Source organism: Corapipo altera, unplaced genomic scaffold (assembly GCF_003945725.1).
Source record: "Corapipo altera isolate COAL_440 unplaced genomic scaffold, ASM394572v1 23b, whole genome shotgun sequence".
Taxonomy (NCBI): Eukaryota; Metazoa; Chordata; class Aves; order Passeriformes; family Pipridae; genus Corapipo; species Corapipo altera.
The window spans coordinates 6,423,734-6,441,500 of record NW_020884885.1 but is presented as its reverse complement, the minus strand read 5'-3'; the positions used below and the strand labels follow the sequence as shown (position 1 = coordinate 6,441,500).

The 17,767-nt window shown below is 38.7% G+C and overlaps 1 protein-coding gene across 4 annotated transcripts in view; it reads right to left on the bottom strand.

Moving 5' to 3' along the window:
- The window catches only part of PTGR2 (prostaglandin reductase 2), a 33,995-nt gene extending 19,545 nt beyond the window's left edge, over positions 1–14,450 (bottom strand). The window contains exons 1-11 of one of the 4 annotated variants that reach the window (XM_027642004.1): positions 14,410–14,424; positions 12,032–12,105; positions 10,230–10,297; positions 8,804–8,922; positions 7,618–7,809; positions 6,501–6,671; positions 5,278–5,487; positions 4,366–4,487; positions 3,052–3,139; positions 2,239–2,278; positions 890–1,110 (exon numbers count right to left, since the gene is read on the bottom strand). In XM_027642004.1, the coding sequence (XP_027497805.1) occupies positions 1,046–1,110; positions 2,239–2,278; positions 3,052–3,139; positions 4,366–4,487; positions 5,278–5,487; positions 6,501–6,671; positions 7,618–7,809; positions 8,804–8,922; positions 10,230–10,266 (1,044 nt within the window). In that variant the 5' untranslated portion in view covers positions 10,267–10,297; positions 12,032–12,105; positions 14,410–14,424 and the 3' untranslated portion in view covers positions 890–1,045. Of the gene's footprint in view, positions 1–889; positions 1,111–2,238; positions 2,279–3,051; positions 3,140–4,365; positions 4,488–5,277; positions 5,488–6,500; positions 6,672–7,617; positions 7,810–8,803; positions 8,923–10,229; positions 10,298–12,031; positions 12,106–14,260; positions 14,282–14,409 lie in introns of those variants that run through there. The other 3 variants (XR_003527473.1, XM_027642003.1, XM_027642005.1) reach the window with 3 other exon arrangements.
- Between the last annotated feature and the right edge of the window lie 3,317 nt (positions 14,451–17,767).

Sequence of the window (17,767 nt, the reverse complement as noted above, 5' to 3'; positions counted from 1 at the left end):
TATTGCAATTATCTGGAAAAAATAAGAATAGTTATGTTCTAAAATGATTAGCTGGATTGGTTGAACTGTCAGGGAAAACTTACACTAGTAAATTAAAAATTCCTAGAGAAGTTCCTGGGCACTGAGACAATCTAGCATGGGAATGGAGAACATCTACACTAGTAAATTCTTCTAAAACCAAAACTAGGTGTCTGTATACAAATTACTTACTGGAAATTGTTCCTAGTGATATCTAGTCCCTCAAGATTTGAACCAAACTTTGCAATTTGTTGGTTGTTAGTCAGTAGCTATAGCTAGGCAGATATGACTAAGCAATTAAATAGTAAAATTTGTATCTTGCCTAATCCTTTGTTTTAAGGGAAATGGAACACAATCCCAAAATGAATGGGCTGTCTGAACGAGAGCCACCAGGAGTGAAGTCAGCAGGACTGAGCAGTAACTGCAGGAAAGGTAATTCCAGCAGGTGAGATGGTGACCACCAACCCATTAACCATCTACTCAAAACGGACCCTGACTGGAACGGAGGGAAGAACTGCATATGCAGAATAATTAGCATGAGAAGCAAGAGATACAACCAGCAAATAAGGGTTTGAGCACTAACTAATGAAAAAGCCATGTAAATTGTAACCCATGAATGCTGATTGCTAAAAATGTGTAAATAGTGTAAAGTTTTGATGATGGTGAGCCAGCCCTTTGAGGGTTACTGCCTTGGTGTGTGAAGTGCCATCATACACAGACCAGGTGATGAGCCTGTGTTTGGGACAACACTGGGATTTTCTGATTTTTAAACCATACCCATGAAATATGTGCAAGGGTTATAGCTGGCAACTGTCAAAATCACCTCAAAGAATGTATTACTCATTTCAAGTATAAATGATTGCATTCCTGGTTGCAGTTCTATTTAGTTTATTAGCATCCCAAAATCTCTGCTTTCAATTCACACAGAACAACTTGATGGTTTATTTAAAAAATGGAAATTAGTATAAGTAAAAGATTCCTCACTATTAGAGACAGAGTGTAATTATTTTTCTCAAACCAATGACTTTTACTTAGAAACTGAGACGATCTGTTTTCCGATATTGCCTCCACTCATCATGGACTGGAAAGCAGCTTCAAGAGAAGTAATAAAATAAGTTAGTGCCAAGTAACCTTTAAAAAAGAAATCAAAAATGGTAGAAGCAAATATATTAAACAGTTCCCTAAAAAGGAGAGATCCCATTTTGGGGTAGCTTTGTGTCATAATTAAAAAAATCTGATTTATAAGCAACTGTTTGACCCTACACAAATTAACGATTACATTTGCTGCTGTTGTAATATGTCATGCAAACATCAAAGAGAGACAAGGCATGACTGGAGAGCCCCCAGATGCTGTGGGTTTTACAAGCCTTTGTGAGAGAAAAGGCTTATAAATATTGTGAGAAGCTGGTACAAAAGAATAGGCCTTGAGTAAACAAAACATGAAAGTATGAAATATGACTGCTGTATTTGACCAAATTCCTTCAAAATACATATGTATAACAGTAAGCAGCAATTAGCAATGACTAGAATAAATTGGAATCTCTAAGATTTGGTTATCTCTTAATTCTATGAGTTCCAGTCTTGTGGGACTAAAGACTAAATGGACTAAATCATACTCTTTCCCCTTACTTGACAGGGAAGCATTCTTACAGTACATCTTTGATCACATGGTTCATGTCACAAGACCTCCTTTATTTTTATATTTCCTTTGTTACAATATTTTGAACAGGCTACATGATATTTTGTTCCGCTAAAAAAAAATTTACTTTCTTTAGCAATCTCTAATATGCTTTGCCCTTTCTGGGGGTCATTTCATTTTATTTTTTGTTAGCAAATCCAATAACAACCTCTGTTAGAGATTGAGCTTTTTTAAAGTATAATTTCAAAGTTGTCAAAACAGCATTTTCTTACACACAAGTTCTAAGAAACAGGCAGCACATTAAACCAGTAAGATCAGGATGACTATCGTCAGCTGCTAAGGTAGCAGCCTAAAAAAAAAAATAAATCTAAATTTATATTCAGTGATTTTATAAATGTAAATTAATTTTCTTACAGAACACTAATACCTCATTAAAAAATATTTTATTATAACAAAAATCATGGTTTTGAAAAATACAAAAATCTGAATTACCAAATAAAACAAAGGAGGTAGTTAACCTCTAATGTCATTGTATTTAATAAGCTTATTATTATTCTTAGAAAATGATGCAAAAATCTTACCACCAATGTTTGCTAAGCCTTCTACCATGGTCTCTCTGACCTGTCAGTGCAAACAAGTCCTTTTAGTTTCTTTCAAACAAGATTAGCATTTCACATTTCTTAGAAACATCCCAAGAAACTGCCACAGAAATTACCAAAATCTAAAGATTTCTCTTGCTACGATGGACAGTGCTCTGTTTGGACCAGACTCTTTTATCAAGAGAGATATGGATATTTTCTCAGAAGTGTGCAAGTGATTTAATTCTTCATTCAGAACAGGAACTGTTTAATTCTTCAATTAGATCCCTGCCTCTGCCAAAATTTCACATCTCAGGATTTTCCCAGGAAAATTTACTGATCACTAGAAGAAACAAAAACTAATTCAGACAGACCTCTGTCTGGAGGTATAGATTAAGCATATACCTATCACAAAATAATAAATGATGATTATAAAGCTTGAAATAAAATTTCAGACAAGATCCTCAAAAGCATTCTGGACACTTAACTGATCAGATATTTGAAAGTCATATTTTTGAAGGCCTGATCCTTTAAGTAAAAAGTGCACTCTATACTGAAATAAAGAAAACTGAAATAAAGACATGAGCAGCACGTAATTAGAGAAGTCTCTCATATTAGCCAGACCATCCTCACAGGTACCTTCTAAAACAGTGCTATCTTATAAGCTTTCAATCATACTTACACATTCTTAAGAAAGTCTGTCCAATTCTGAGCACAGTAAGAGAGCCAGGGACAAAGACACTGGTCTTCTTGTAGTCAGACCATGATCTGAGGACATAGTATCAGAGGCCATAGATCAAACCCAAAAGTTCTCACCTTCAGTTTACCCTCTTGGATCCACTGGCAGAGTTGTAATATACTAGCTTCATGTTTGTCCATATAGTTCAACACTAAGAATCTTTCCCTGTGAAAGAAAAGAATGAGTTTTGATTTAAGAAACATTGGTAAACATTTTAAAACATTTACAAAAAATTTTCAGGAAACAGCATTGTTGAAACTGAAGGGTTATGAGTACAAATTACAAGGAGATGTAGCTCAGACCTTTGCCAGCTTGTTGTGACAGCTCCCTGAAGTGGAAACTTGACAGAAACATCTGTCTTAGACAAGTAATTCTGTTCAAGTACCAGAGATAAGAGTAATAAAACTGATATCACCAGAATAAGCAAATGTCCATAAAATGTAAGCAAATTCCTATTATTTTTTACCTTTTTTTTTTTTTTGGGTAGTAGAGAGAATAATTAGTGGGGCTGCAATTAGATGGTGACTATAAATTAACTTCAGGCTACTCAAAAATTTGGATATCCTACTGTCACAGCTTCCTATAGCAATCAAGAAACTGAAATGATCATCAAAAATCATAATTACTTGTAGCAACATCCTGACAAAATTCTGCATTGTATTCTACTAATTTTATCCATTTTTTGAAATGCAGACAAGAGTAACAGGGACAAGAAAAGAATTCTAATTAGAAGAGGTCAATCCATCTGCACAGAAATCAAAAGTCTCCCCAACTTTCTGCAATGCAATGACTGAAAACTCTCCTAAGACTCTGCTCCCAATCTCTACTTTAGCTGCATCTGAATCCTGATAGGAGATTCAGCAATTCACAGAGTCATAGCAAAACTGTTTTACCTGTATACGTCACACCTACAGTCCCATTATATAAAAAAACCTCCAAATACTAAAAATGTAATTTCAATAAAATTAACTGCATCAGCTGCATCCTTACTTCAAAAATATTTGATTTTCTCTCTGCCTGAATTACTGCACTTTGAGAGAAGGCACTCTGAGAAGGCACATTTGAGAACCACAGCAACACCTTCTCTTGTACTAAAGAATCTATTAGAAATTCCAGGACTACATCTATCAGCCACAAAAAAAGTGTAACAACAGACATGTATGAGTGCATGTAACATAATCACTTCCCATTTTTTATGCTGATCAAGATAAATGTAAGAGAAGGGATTTACTGACACTGTGATTACAGTTTCCTTTTTAGGCATGGAAACACTCTGCTCAGATTACACTGTCTATTGAGGATCTACAGACTACCTTCCAAACATCAGAGTCACAACAACACATGTGCAATTGACCTGGAACCTGGTCATTAGTTCTGGAGGAGAAATGTACCTTGTGATGTTCCTTTCTTTCTGTATTTTTTCTATGTCAGGAGGCAGTGGAGGAGGATAAGGCACATCTTTGTTATATTGAGAAATCTGTCCACACAGGATGATATGGCTGTTCTGATTCATCTGTTTGGGACAGCACAAAGTGGGAAAAATTACATTCTTCTGTCTCAAAAATTAAATTTTTTAGAGATGCAATAGATTATATTGCAAAACTTTCACATGAGCCACACCCACACTTCCTGTAAAAGAGTGGGAAAATTGCACGCAGTCTCATTCAACCTATGACAGCACTCAAATAGGCAAATGCAAGGCAACAGTGAAAAAATAAATGCTATACAGCCTACTGTAATTTAAAAAGGCACTAAATAAAAGGAATATAAGAAATTGTTATCTTACTGTGTGCCCTTTTTTCAGAAGAAGGGTAATAGGACAGAGAAATTTAATACAGCTGTTGGATACAGCTGTGATTTAGAACTCCCAAAGATGGCATTGCCACTGAAGTCTCCTTGTCATGACACAGAGTGGTTGTATGTTAACAATGAAGTCTTTATGGAGGCTCTGCAGAACTAGTCTTGCATCAAGCCAGAAAACGAAAGCTGGCAAAAGACAAGATTACTGCGCTGATAGATAAAGTTTTTATAGAATATTACTGAGTCTCCTGGCCTAAGATGTGAGAGACAAGAAGCAGAAATCATGTTTCAGTTACTGTACTGCCAGGTTAGTCCAAATGACAGATACTGATTTCAAATATCTGATTTCTCCTCAAGACCAGGATCGGCATCTGGATTAGATCACTGAAGTGGAAAACCTGCTCTGCTGTATTACAGAATGGACTCTAGTATGAATTAATTCAAAGCTGGGCATGCAGACACTGCAGAATAACTAGAATAAGCCTGACAGCTGGAATAATCACCTGACTTATAACTGTATCACTGATGTCTCCACCAACATTGTCAAAGTAAACATCCACACCACCTGGGCAGAGTTCACGTAGCTGTTCTGCCACATTTTCCTTCTTGTAATTGATAGCAGCATCAAACCCCATTTCTTGGACCAAAATGGAGCACTTTTCATCTGTGCCAGCGATTCCCACCACTCTAGAGCAGCCCTCAAGACGGCCAATCTGCAGGCACACAGTTAAAAAAAAATAACAACAAACCAACTAAAACCCCCAAACTATAAAGACAAGTCAAATCATTCATCTGCATACAAGTACCAGTGGGTTAAAGGGGACCTCAGAGTGTTACAGTTATCCCCCATCCACTAAACCACAGGCAGCAAAGTCCAGTGCATGCTCCCATCCCATGTGACACAATTGCCTCTTGTCACTCCCTCCTCACACCTAGATAAGAGGCAGATACAATTTGCCATCTTTCCATAACTCACTGACTGTAGAAGATTTAATTTGTGGAGTCACCAACGACTGGCAGTACTTGAGAACCAAATATAGTATACAATTACATCTGCTAAGTAACATAACTTAGCTAATAAAAGGGAAAAAAAATGAGACAATGGATGTAAATACATTCTTCATCCATTTGCTTATGCATTGTTTCTTCATAGCTTCTCTCTATTAGTAAGTCTAAAGCTTGCTTAATAGCTACTGTGTTTGTGTATATGAGTATGTATTATATATATATATTTGTAGATATGCATATACACACTGCAACAGTGTGCAAAGCAAACTGAGAAGGACAAAACGGCTGTAAACCTCAAAACACAAAGAATGTCACAGAACACAGCACTAAGAAGGGTTTACCACATTTTTTTCTACTGACTACAGAAAAAAAAATTAAAGTCACTAGTCAATACAAAGACAGTGTTGAGGTGGCAGGCTACTATATAAATATATATAAATACAGGTATTTACACCATCTACTTTACATATGCTAGCAACAAGTAATCACCATGGGCTGCTCTCTCCTATCCCAGTTTCATGACACTTAGTTTCACATCTAAAATGTTTCCCAGTGAGAGTGTGTGCCAAATCTGTGAAACTGGCTCTTCCCGTGGGGTTATACCTACTCATGTTTACAATGATTTTATCCACGTGTTTAGTAACCAGCATGTTTCAGCATGTTCCAGAAGACAACACTCAGTCACAGAGTATGTTCATGTGTCTTAAGCCCATCCTACCTGGCCAGCCAAAGAGCCGCAAGCACCGGCTGCTCCGCTCACCACCATCGTCTGATTTGCACCCACAGCCACGTGTCCCTTCTCCCTGACACCCAACAGGGCCGTCAGTCCCGTGATCCCAGCTGCACCGAGAAAGTAGGAAAGGCGTCCATTTACAAGCTGTGGAACAAGCTACGAAACAGAAACGCGTGTGGTCTTCATTTGTTTTTAAGGTGAGGTTTTGCTGTTTCATTCCCTGAGGATAGAAGACTAACTCAGGATATTTTCCAGGCAAGGCACAACCGGTAGGTAGGAGCTATCTCTAGACTAGCTCTATCCTAACAACAAGTTCATACAAAAACTTTATATTTCCATAGTTTTAGAAAAAGTTTTTAAACAAAGCCACTCACAAAAACTTAAATTATGAAAATGTCAAAAAGCAGCTGGGAGACAAGAAGTTTCCAGCAAGTGAACAATCCCTATAAGGAATGAAAATTCACCATTTTATCAAATATTGTGATTGCAGATCAGTGGCAAAGGGTCCTAAAGAGAGGAGTTTATTGGAAAGTATAAATTCTCTAACTACAGTCATTTTCTGTGTTACAAGAGAGTGAGCAACACAATATATCTAGTGCACTGTTCCCTCTCCACTTTCAACTTAATATTGAATACCCTTTCCTCAGTGGATGTAAAATCTCAAGTAAAACTTTTACTAAGATATTAGTGAAATAAATTAAATTAAACATGTTGAAAGCTTTTCATGTCTTACAACTACACTCTCATGGATCAGGAGTTCTACTAGAGTTAGAATAATTATCAGAATTAATTAACAGAAGGAGTTTCAGGCAAATTTATTTAAAAAAAAACAGTTTAAATAATACTGGCATGCCTGCTAACCAACAAAAGCATCTAAATTTTTCTTTGCTACGAAAAAAGAGAAATTGATACAGATTTTGGCACCTATGACTGGATCTGCCTTTTGAAAACTAGTTGTTCAAATAACGTTGGCTTGTTTTTGACTAAAAACTAGTATCATTAACAGTAGTTAACACTAGTAGTATCAGCAGTTATTTAGAAAAAAAAAAAGGTTTAGTAAAAGAAATAGTAAAAGACAATCCCGGCTTTGCATTTATATTACCTTTTGGAGCAAGCTTCCATCCAGAATTGCCACTGTCTGCCAGGGCCAGGTGAAGGAAGTTACAAAGTCTCCTTCAGCGAGGTTATCATGCTTGCTTTCCTCCACAACCCCAACACCGCCACCATCAGCAACTTCAGAGAGCTGCCAGGGCTGGAGGTAATCGGAGCCAGTGTCCTCATTCATTCGGCAGCGCTGAAAGACAAGGCTTTAACTTGAGGAGATGTGTTTAAAACTTCAGACACAAAGGGCTCCTCAAAAATCTCTCAATAAGCCCCAAATATTTATAGTCTTGTCTTATCTTTCCCCTTGTTTGCTCAGTACAAAAGGAGGATGGACCATTCTGATGTCCTCCCGGCAGTGTTACCAAAGCCAACACATTCTATAGATGTTGCCTCAAAGGCATCCACGCAACCAAAGATGACTGGCTCAGATCTGACAAGAATACTACAAATTCCATTCCTTAACTGAATGAATCTTAGAAATGCAGGATTGAAAAAAACACCCACAAATCACTTAGTCCGTGCCTATGCACTGAAGGGCAGCCAAACATATGTAGACCATCCTTGACAGAGATCTGTTTAATGAAACATCTTGAAACCAGAAGTATTTTCTCTATATCTCCCCCTGTTGCCTAAGTTAGTACTTCAGGATTATTAAACTTTTTCTTAACTCCCAAGCTAAACCTACTTTCCAGAAATGTAGACTTTTCTACTATCTCCATCTATGCAGGGAATAAATGCTCAGAATTCTCTTCATAGCAAACTTTTAAAGACTGTGTCTCTCTGGTTCTTCTTCCACCTTCACTTTTATTTCAACCCCAACTCTCCCAACCACATGATTTTTACAATTGTATAGAATTGGAAAATACATATATAAGAAAGGTAAAATTCTTATAGAATTTTAAAGGTTAAAGGAAAAGCTGATACAAACAAATCTGTAATGGTATACCAGGGTTCACAGTCCCTTCCTGGTTCTATAAAGTCATATTTCTACATATATCCAAGGCACATTAAAGCCGAATTCTTTCCCAACATAACTCCATCAGAATGAATACAATTATTAAGTTATACTAGAGATATACTGGAGTCCTATAATCAGTAACTTCAGTGTTAAACATCATGACAGGTACAGAATTGAAGGCATGTTATAAAACAAATTCTGGCTTAGCCCTAAGTCCATCACCTACCATGTAAGGGTCCACAGAGAGATAGAGGGTTTTAACACGCACTTGTCCTGCTTGGACCGTATCCGCTATTGTACTTTGTTCTAGTCGGAAGTTTTCAGCCACTGGCACTCCATTCTTCCCTAGAATTATTTTAAAATCAAACAAATAAATGAATCAATATAGACCTTCCCTTAATCAATACAGGAAGGCCTTTTTTCAAGGTAGTCCTTTTTAGAGTAAGTTAGATTATATATTTACTCAGGTATAAAACTACCTACCAACTTTCAGTTTCCATGCTGTTTGCTACACATGATTGTTATGAACAATTAGGGCAAATTTAAAAAAATAAAATCAGGGACTGTTCCCATTCTTAAAAATGGTTCTGTATACTCTTATACGCTGAAAAGGCCCTAGTGGTCAAAACTAAAATATGCACTGGGACTTCTCACACATAACAAAATCATCATGCACTATTCTGCCAACAGCAAATGACCATAAATTTTAACCAGTTTTAAACTATCTTTCTGCCTCTTTTGACTCAAGCAGGATTGAGGAAATACAGATCACAGCCACTGCACATGCATATGCTTCAAGAGCATCCCTTCGCATATACAGACAGACCTCTTTAAATTAAAGCTTCCCAGAAACACCTGTAAAACTGTGCCAAGAGCGCCAGAACTGGAGCCTTCATCCTCGGGTTGGTACCACATGCAGCAGATCAATCAGACTGACAACTGGATCCACTGGCACTAAAAGGAGACAGCCAGACACCCTGGTATATTTTAAGTCAGAGTGACTGCACAATTCCAGCAGGCTACTGTTGGAACATTTTGAAAGACTTATCTGCAGGTCAAACAATAGTTCTGACTGCTTAGGACTATTTTGGCATTAAGCAGCATACAATACTCCCTGCAAAACTTAATGTCTTCTACAACAGAAAATTTAAGAACTCCTATTCAGACTATTCTGCTGACATCCATAACACGGCAAATGTGTAAACAAGAAAGTAAACAAACCCTCAAGAGTATAAATTTATAAATTTAAAAAATAAACACTTTGAAACATGGAATAAAAGATCCAATATTTACTAAAAAGCAGGAAAAATTAATAGTAACAAAATATTTTAGTCATCTCTTAAAATGTAAAAAGAATAAATGTCAGAACTAAAAAGCTGTTTGCTAATCTTTCTTCCCTTTGAGCCCCTACACTTAAGAGTCTTCTCATATATTATGCATTAATCCTTTTTTTCTCACCCAAGCGTTTAGAAATCTGTATACACAGACTAAATAAAAGCACTTCACAATAAACTTTATTTATTGCTGCATGAAATATTAAGGCATACAAATGCCAATATCTCAAGTTAGTGCCTGTTTCTACCCTCACCATTTTGGAGCATAAGGCAACCATAACACACGCAATGGCTTCTTTATCGGAGAGAAATACATACCAGGCTGTGAATTCAGCACTACTCTCTGTATAATCATCCCTGCTTTGCAGCAATTTCGCACTGGATTTCTACAAGAGAAAATGTTGTTTGAAGGACTGAAACATAAGTTTTCTTCAAAAAAAGAATATGGGGGTAAAGTACTTAGTAATTTGGAAACTGGGGATGAAACACGAGCCTCACCAGCTTCAACATCCATGCCCAAGAATCATACAAGGAATCATTTAAACCAACCTCACACATAAAATAAATAAATGCGTGAGTAAGGAGTTTCCCTGTTTATCTTGTTAAAGCCCAGATTTTATACAACTTCACAGTAGCATATGCTGGAAAGACTGAAAATTATAATGTCCCATGCTCCTTGTAAGACCATCACCACCTCCTACCAGGCTGCAGGAAATGTGTTTGATTCGCTTTCGTGTGCTGACTGACAACACTCTGTTCCCACCCAAAAGACACAGAGACAGCTTTGCATGCAAAGTCAGGTGCCACTCAATAAAAGGCACACAGGCACGTCAGAATATCAGTTTGCAGGTACTTGATAAAAAGAGATTGTTGTGTAAGATGTGTTGTGTGAAACAGCAATTCTTCCTACTAGCAGTGCATTTTCTCCTAAGAAATGGTCTGGCCCAGAGATAAGAAAGAATTAGATTTCCACTTGATCTGATCTACAGAATAATTTTTCCTTGACTTTAAACAGTTTAAAAGAGGACTGTAAATCTGTGGTCTTGCATCTGTGAGATGCAAAGTGATAAAGAGGGAATTAACCAGATTTAACAGGAGAAAAATCATGATCTTACATGCTTTCAGAGCTAATACAAAATAAAAGTGTTACTACTGTTCTCAGCAGAGTGCCATAAATAACCAACATCCACATGAACCAAGGACATTATGGAATGAAACATGATAGCTGATGTCTTTGTCATAACGTTTATTTTGCTGACAAGAACGGCAAATTGGAGTGAAGCTAAAAGATGAGCCCTGAAAGAGTACATCATCACCACTTATCCAACACCTTTATTCTTTGAACACTGCAAAATACAGAACCTTCTTCTGTATCATTACAGTGTTTACATTACAGCACTCACAAACCATCAAAAACTACAGCCTGGAGTGCTGAAAACATAATTAAAAAGTTATCAGGAGAAAAGGTGTCCCTGGCCTTTCCCTCTCCTCTAAAACCCACAACTGACTCAAAACACAAGTATCTTATTAAAAAAAAAAAAAAAAGGTTTAGCACTTGATTGTGTTTGCACTTGAAAAGCTACTTATTTAGCAAAATTTATTCTAGAGTTAATTTCTTTTCAGTATTTCAAGACCTAAGGAGGCTACAAGCTATAAGGAATGAACCTCAAACATGTCTTTACAGCATCACATTAGTGAAAAATAAGTGACCTGCAGAGTTCTTCGGACAAAACAATTTAGAACAACAGTCTAGAAAAAGACTAGAAAAAGAGTGGAAAAAGTATCCAGTATAAGTTTTGACTACTTCTTTGAATGTCTGACATTTTGAGGGAATAAAAATGCTGTTTATTTCCCTGGTCATTCTCACAGCTTTTGTTTGAGGAGTATGTGTACTAATTCAATTTGAAGATCTTCCAGACATTGTGAGTGGGTGGACAGAAAGCTAAGCTGGCAAGTGAATTGTCACTCATTTTATGATAACTGTCACAGTAAATACAACACTGCAGATGGACCATTTATTTCTAAATATGAGTGCACTTACAGTGGAAGTCAGCAACACCATTACACAAGCAAATGGTCACACTAACAGCACAGTATACTGCGAATCAAGCTTTCCTCACCTTATAAACAATATGCAAGTGACTTAAGAAAATAAGCAGAGGCACCATCCTTTAGCACTGTAAACTGAGGAAAGCTTTTGGAGAGAGAGAACGGATTTTTTAAAAGTGAAATAAAGGGGATTTGCATCATATACACAATCTTTTCCAATACATGCATAATGCCAACATGAAGGATGCTTTTGACTCTGATTTTTTTTAAAAGACAATACAAAGCAGCACACATTAGCATTTTTTAGCTTTTCCAAACAAAAGCAATCTGAGTTGGTTTTACACTTTAACATCAAATAGAGTAAAAATCAATAGCAAGTTTTAACATCATCATTCTATGCCAAGTTCACACTATCTGACCCATACTATAAGTACAACAGGACCATTAAGCAGCACAACAGCAGTATCTGCATGGGAGTATAAGTATGTTTTAGCCCAGTTTTATTCTTATCCCTTTGCTCCCTTGCCTTTCCCCATTTTTGCAGACACACATGACAACTCCTTCTAAAAGCATTAAATAAATTCCTCAATGCTAAAATGCTCCAGTTTGTTCATTTGTCCTAGGCTTGGTTCCTAGAACTACTTGTTTCTGAGACTGCCTGTAAGACACACTTTTCAGTTACATATACTTTTGCCAGAATGATTCACCTGCTTTCAAGTTGTTAAGGCCCATGCCACATGCAGCCTAGTTAAAAAAAAAAAAAAGGAAGAGAAGGTTGCCCTGTATTAGGCCCAGGCAGTATGAAGGAAGGAGGCAGTCAATTTAAACAGAGGACAAGAATACTTGGAAGTCTTCTGAAACTGCAGTATCAAAATGGCTGGAGCAAGGATCCTCAGAGGAAACTCAAGAAAAGAAATCTCAGGAAAGAACGACTCTGAATGAGGAATGCGCAAAAGAAAAATGAGAAGAACTGGGACTAGGAATCAGAACAGAGAAACGTGGCAAGAATAGCAACTTAAAGGTCAGTAAAGCACACAAAAGAGAAACAGCATGTGGAGAGAGAACTGAAGAAACTGGGAATGATGAATGGGACAGAACCAAGGAAATGGAGACAGGAATGACTGGTCAAAAAGAAAAAAAACCACCAAAAGTATAACTAGTAAGGTGAGGTAAATGGAAAAGGAAAAGAAAATGTAGAGGATTAAGCACCAAAGTCTCCACCACATCCCTAAGGAGCTCTACATTTGATGAATATTAATTAATCACAAGCCAGAATCAATACCGACTGTCATGAATGGAGAAAAGCACATGCCATAAAAAGGTTGAGTACTTTCATGAACTGAACTAATAAATCCAGATTTCCTAATGTTCCATGTCTTATCACTGAATTCTCTGGTGTGAAGTTCCTCCCACAGTGTTTTCTTCATGTGGGCTTTCTGACACACTGTTAAGGGCTGAGGAAAGATGCAGTCTTTCCTCCAAGAAAAAAGCAGATGAAAAAGAAAGAATGACCATAGTAGTAGGATCTTGATCCAGCCATCTTTTTTTTATATATTTCAAGAAGTCTAATATTTTTGAGCTTTTTATCAGATTTCACTGACATACAGAGCAAAAGTTCCAGTAAGTATACATTCATATCTACATACAATAGGACTATATAAACTTTACTTTTTCAGATTTAGGTGCCAAAAAAAAACAAACTAAAAGTTCTCAGGTACTGCATCTTGGGCTTTTTTTTTTTTTTATAAATAGTTGTATTGGAGTTGCTGAAAATTATTTTAAAATACCATATATTTATATAGTATATATACACAAGGCCTATTTTTTTCTTAGCAGAATTTCACATAAAGAATGTAGACTGTTCCCAGAAAGGCAGGTGCATCACCTGACGGGATTTTTGGGGGGGGGGGAAGCCTATGATGCAGTATGCAGGCTCCCACGTGAGAGCAATCCCAGAGAGCGTACTGATTATCCACTTTCCCAGGTATGCCTAAAGACCACGTTAGAAATCACTGCTGCCAAAGGTGGAGGAGCCCCTGCAGGCAGGTCGTGATCAGTGTCAGAAGCTGCGGACAGAACAGCCCCGGAGAGGGAAACCGAGAGGGGCGAGAGGAGCGCAGGGGGGTCGGTCCCACGGGCTCATCTGGAGGTGCCGTGGGCTCCTCTCCTCTCCCTCTCCTCTCCTTTCCTCTCCTCCGTGATCGCTCCACTGCCCCGGCATCCGGGAGCTCAGGAAAGCTCCATTCCCGCTCTCGTTCCAGGGATCGGGCAATCCCAGCAGCCTCTTCCAAGCGCCACACCTGGGTCCCCGCCTGCCCCGCAGCGAGGAGGCGCTAATCCCTGACGAAACGACTCCCGGGAAGGAGGACCGAGTGGACTCTGCCGAGCTCCCCCCAGGCGGACCCTCGGCACGGCTCCATCCCCCAGGACCCCCGAGGTTCCCGCTCACCTTGAGCCGCCCCGACCGCCCGACAGCAACCGGGCCCGCCCCGGGCCCGCCGCGCGCGCGCGGGCCTTAAACAGGGAAACGCTGGGACACCCCCTTAAAGCGGCGATGCCCCGAGCCCGGCCCGGCGGGCGCGCTGAGCTGTGGGGGGGATGGCGGCTCATCGTCTGAATCGCAGAATCACACACAATCATATTGAATCATTACGGTTGGAAAAGGCCTCCAAGATTATCGAGTCCAACCTTTGACAGATCTACACCTTGTCAACCACGTCCAGTCGTTCCTTGAACACCTCCAAGAACGGTGACTCCAATACCTCCTTGGGAAGTCTGTTCCAATACCTGACAACGCTGTCCGTGAAGAAATTCTTCCTGCTGTCAACCTGAGCCTACCTTGGTGCAACTTGAGACTATGTCCTCTCATCCAGTCACTTGTTGCCTGGGAGAAGAGGCCAACCCCCACCTCACTACACCTTGAGCCTCCTTTTCTCCAGGCTAAACAAGCCCAGCTCCCTCAGCTGCTTCTCATAAGGCCCTTCACCAGCTCTGTTGCCCTTCTCTAGACTCACTTCAGCACCTCAATGTCCTTCTTGCAGTGAGGGGGCCAGTACAAACACAGCACTCGGGGTGTGGCCTCACCAGTGCCGAGTACAGGGGAACAGTCACTGCCCAGGTCCTGCTGGCCACGCTATTTCTGATACAGGCCAGGATGCCATTGGCCTTCTTGGCCACCTGGGCACACTGCTGGCTTGTGTTCAGCTGCTGTCGACCAGCACCCCAGGTACTTTTCAACTGGGCATTTTCCAGCCACTCTTCCCTAAGCTTGTAGTGCTGCATGGGGTGGTTGTGACCTAAGTGCAGGACCTAGCACTTCAATTTATTAAACTGAGTCACTGACAAAAGGCGCTTAGAGTTTGTGAGGGTTTTTTCTTTGAGAGCACAGTTAACACCAGATGTTTGCTCCTTGCATATTCCAGTGGATGAGATTCTGTTCATTGCTGTGATATAGGGCTGTTTATAGCCATTCCTAAAATTCCAGTAAAATTGCTGTTGTGGGCAATATAATGTATTTACTATATACACGCTTTTGCTATGCTTGAATACAGATGAAGATCTGTATTCCTCTTTCCTTAAAAAAGAGGCTGCAGGAAGAGCCATAACTTTCCTGGGATGGGGCTCAGGTCCTGGCGCTGCCTGACAGGATTCCTATGTGTATGCCCTATGTCGTAGTGACTCACCATGCTGGAAGGGCAAACAGGTCTGTGAAGTGGCCACTGAGTCGATGGCAATTACTGGAAAGCTTGGAGTGACCACTTAAGACTGGAAAAGCTCTGACTAATGATCCCAATAACTTTGTACTCTACCTCTCACATAAAGGCAGGCAAAGTCTTTCTGTTGTAGCTTTACCCATAGCGTTGTAATATCAGTGTAAGTGAATCATTTTTATTTGTGCCACCATAATATATAAAACTTTGCATTTCACATTAGTTAAAATTACATAATTGGAACAGAGATGGTCTAGGGGATGGAAAATTAAGTCTTAATAAGGGCATTTATACCTCCATACTTCTTTTTTTTTTTTCCCAACTTGAATCAGTTGATCTAATGACAGGTCAACTTACTGTGATTGCAATGCACTGAAAGCAGGTCTTCAGGGTTGAATATGCCTTCATAGTTTCGGATGGGCATATCTTGCATGTAGGAGACCTGCATTCAAATGAATGAGCACTGACTTGCCTCATACTTGTGCAAGAAAAAAGCAGCACAATTATTACAGAAATAATTATTTCAGAAAACAATGTTACATGTCACTACATGAGCAAACAGGAAAATGATTAATGTATTACTGGAGAGCACCCTGTTAATTTAGAAGCTGTGCATCTCAATTACTAGTAATAATTGAAAGAAAAATGGGGAAAGGGAAAAGGTATGCTCTATATGGACACATGTACCTGTCTTTTTCCTCTGTATTATATGACCACAATACAAATTTAGGTATTTTATAAGAATACCAAACACCCCCCTCCGAAACCCTAAACCCAAACACATTAAATAGTATTTCAAAAGTTCTGTACAACCCTACATTCTCTTGCCTAGCAGACTGGCTGTGTTTCCTCCACAAACAAGGTTATCCTGGAAGGTAGTTACAGCAATCATCTGCATTTTGCTGTTTAACCCTTATGGTCACACTCACCTCCCCCCTTGTCTCTTTTGTCAAGTAATTGTTAAATGAAGCTATTATAAAATAAGCTTAGGTGTGTACTTACACTGCAGTAGCTATTCTGCACTGACTTGCCTTCTGGATACATTTTCTACTCTAAAAATCCCTTTTTGTGGTTCTGCTTGATTCACCTCAGACTCAAACATACAAATTCACCCCTTGTGTGAAATAAAACCGTCTACGCAAGCAGGCCATTTTAGAATAGCTGTTACATAACAGATATTAAGGATTGTTACCACTTATAAACAAGGCTACACCAACCTGGATGTCATAATTTTAAAGTCAATCAGAGATGGGGCAGGGACGAAATGGAGGATGTGTTTGAGCTGGGAGATGGTTGAGGTAATTGTCAACAAACTATTGCTGCCTACCCAAATAGGGAATGTCATTCAGTTGAGCCTTACTTCACTGAACAAATCCTCAAGGTATTCTCTGACCAACTTCAGGCAAATTTGAGAAAGTAAAAACATTTCTTGGTCACCTAGTGGGATAAAAAACTAGTCCCATTTGATCCTTTTAGAACAAAGAGGAAACAAAAACCAAAAAAGGCTCATGGATACAAAGTCATTACCTCACAAAATCATGTGTAAACTTGGACAAACTGTAAAAGCAAAACAGCTGCCTTGTTCAGTGGTAAAAATCATATTACCATCAATTTTAGTAAAGCCAAAAGCAACAGTTAAAATAGAAGTCAAAAATCAAAGTCTCAAGGCTTTCTTTTTTTTTCCTTCTTTAACTGACTGTCTGACTCCAAATTACCTTTTTGTTCCTGTTTATCTGCCCTTAATATAGAAACAGAGTTACATGTTCTGCCTATACTGTCAGGCTTAGATGTTTTTAAAGTACAAAGTAACCCTGTTCATTTTCCAAGATTTGCTGGGCTCATGGGTCATTTTGATTAGCCTACATGATAATAATTCACCTTTTACACATTGCCATGTTCATGGGTAACTCCCTCTTGGCAGATGTGTCCCCTTTCTTTGTCATTTTTAATAAATGTCACTATAATAAGTAGTCTTTAAATCTGTCTAGATGAATAATACAGATGTTGCTTATGTAATTGAAGTGCAGGTGGGTTTTGGCAATCAAAATCCTCTGGGGTTTGCATGAGCTTTAAATGACACCAGACACTTTAGCCTAT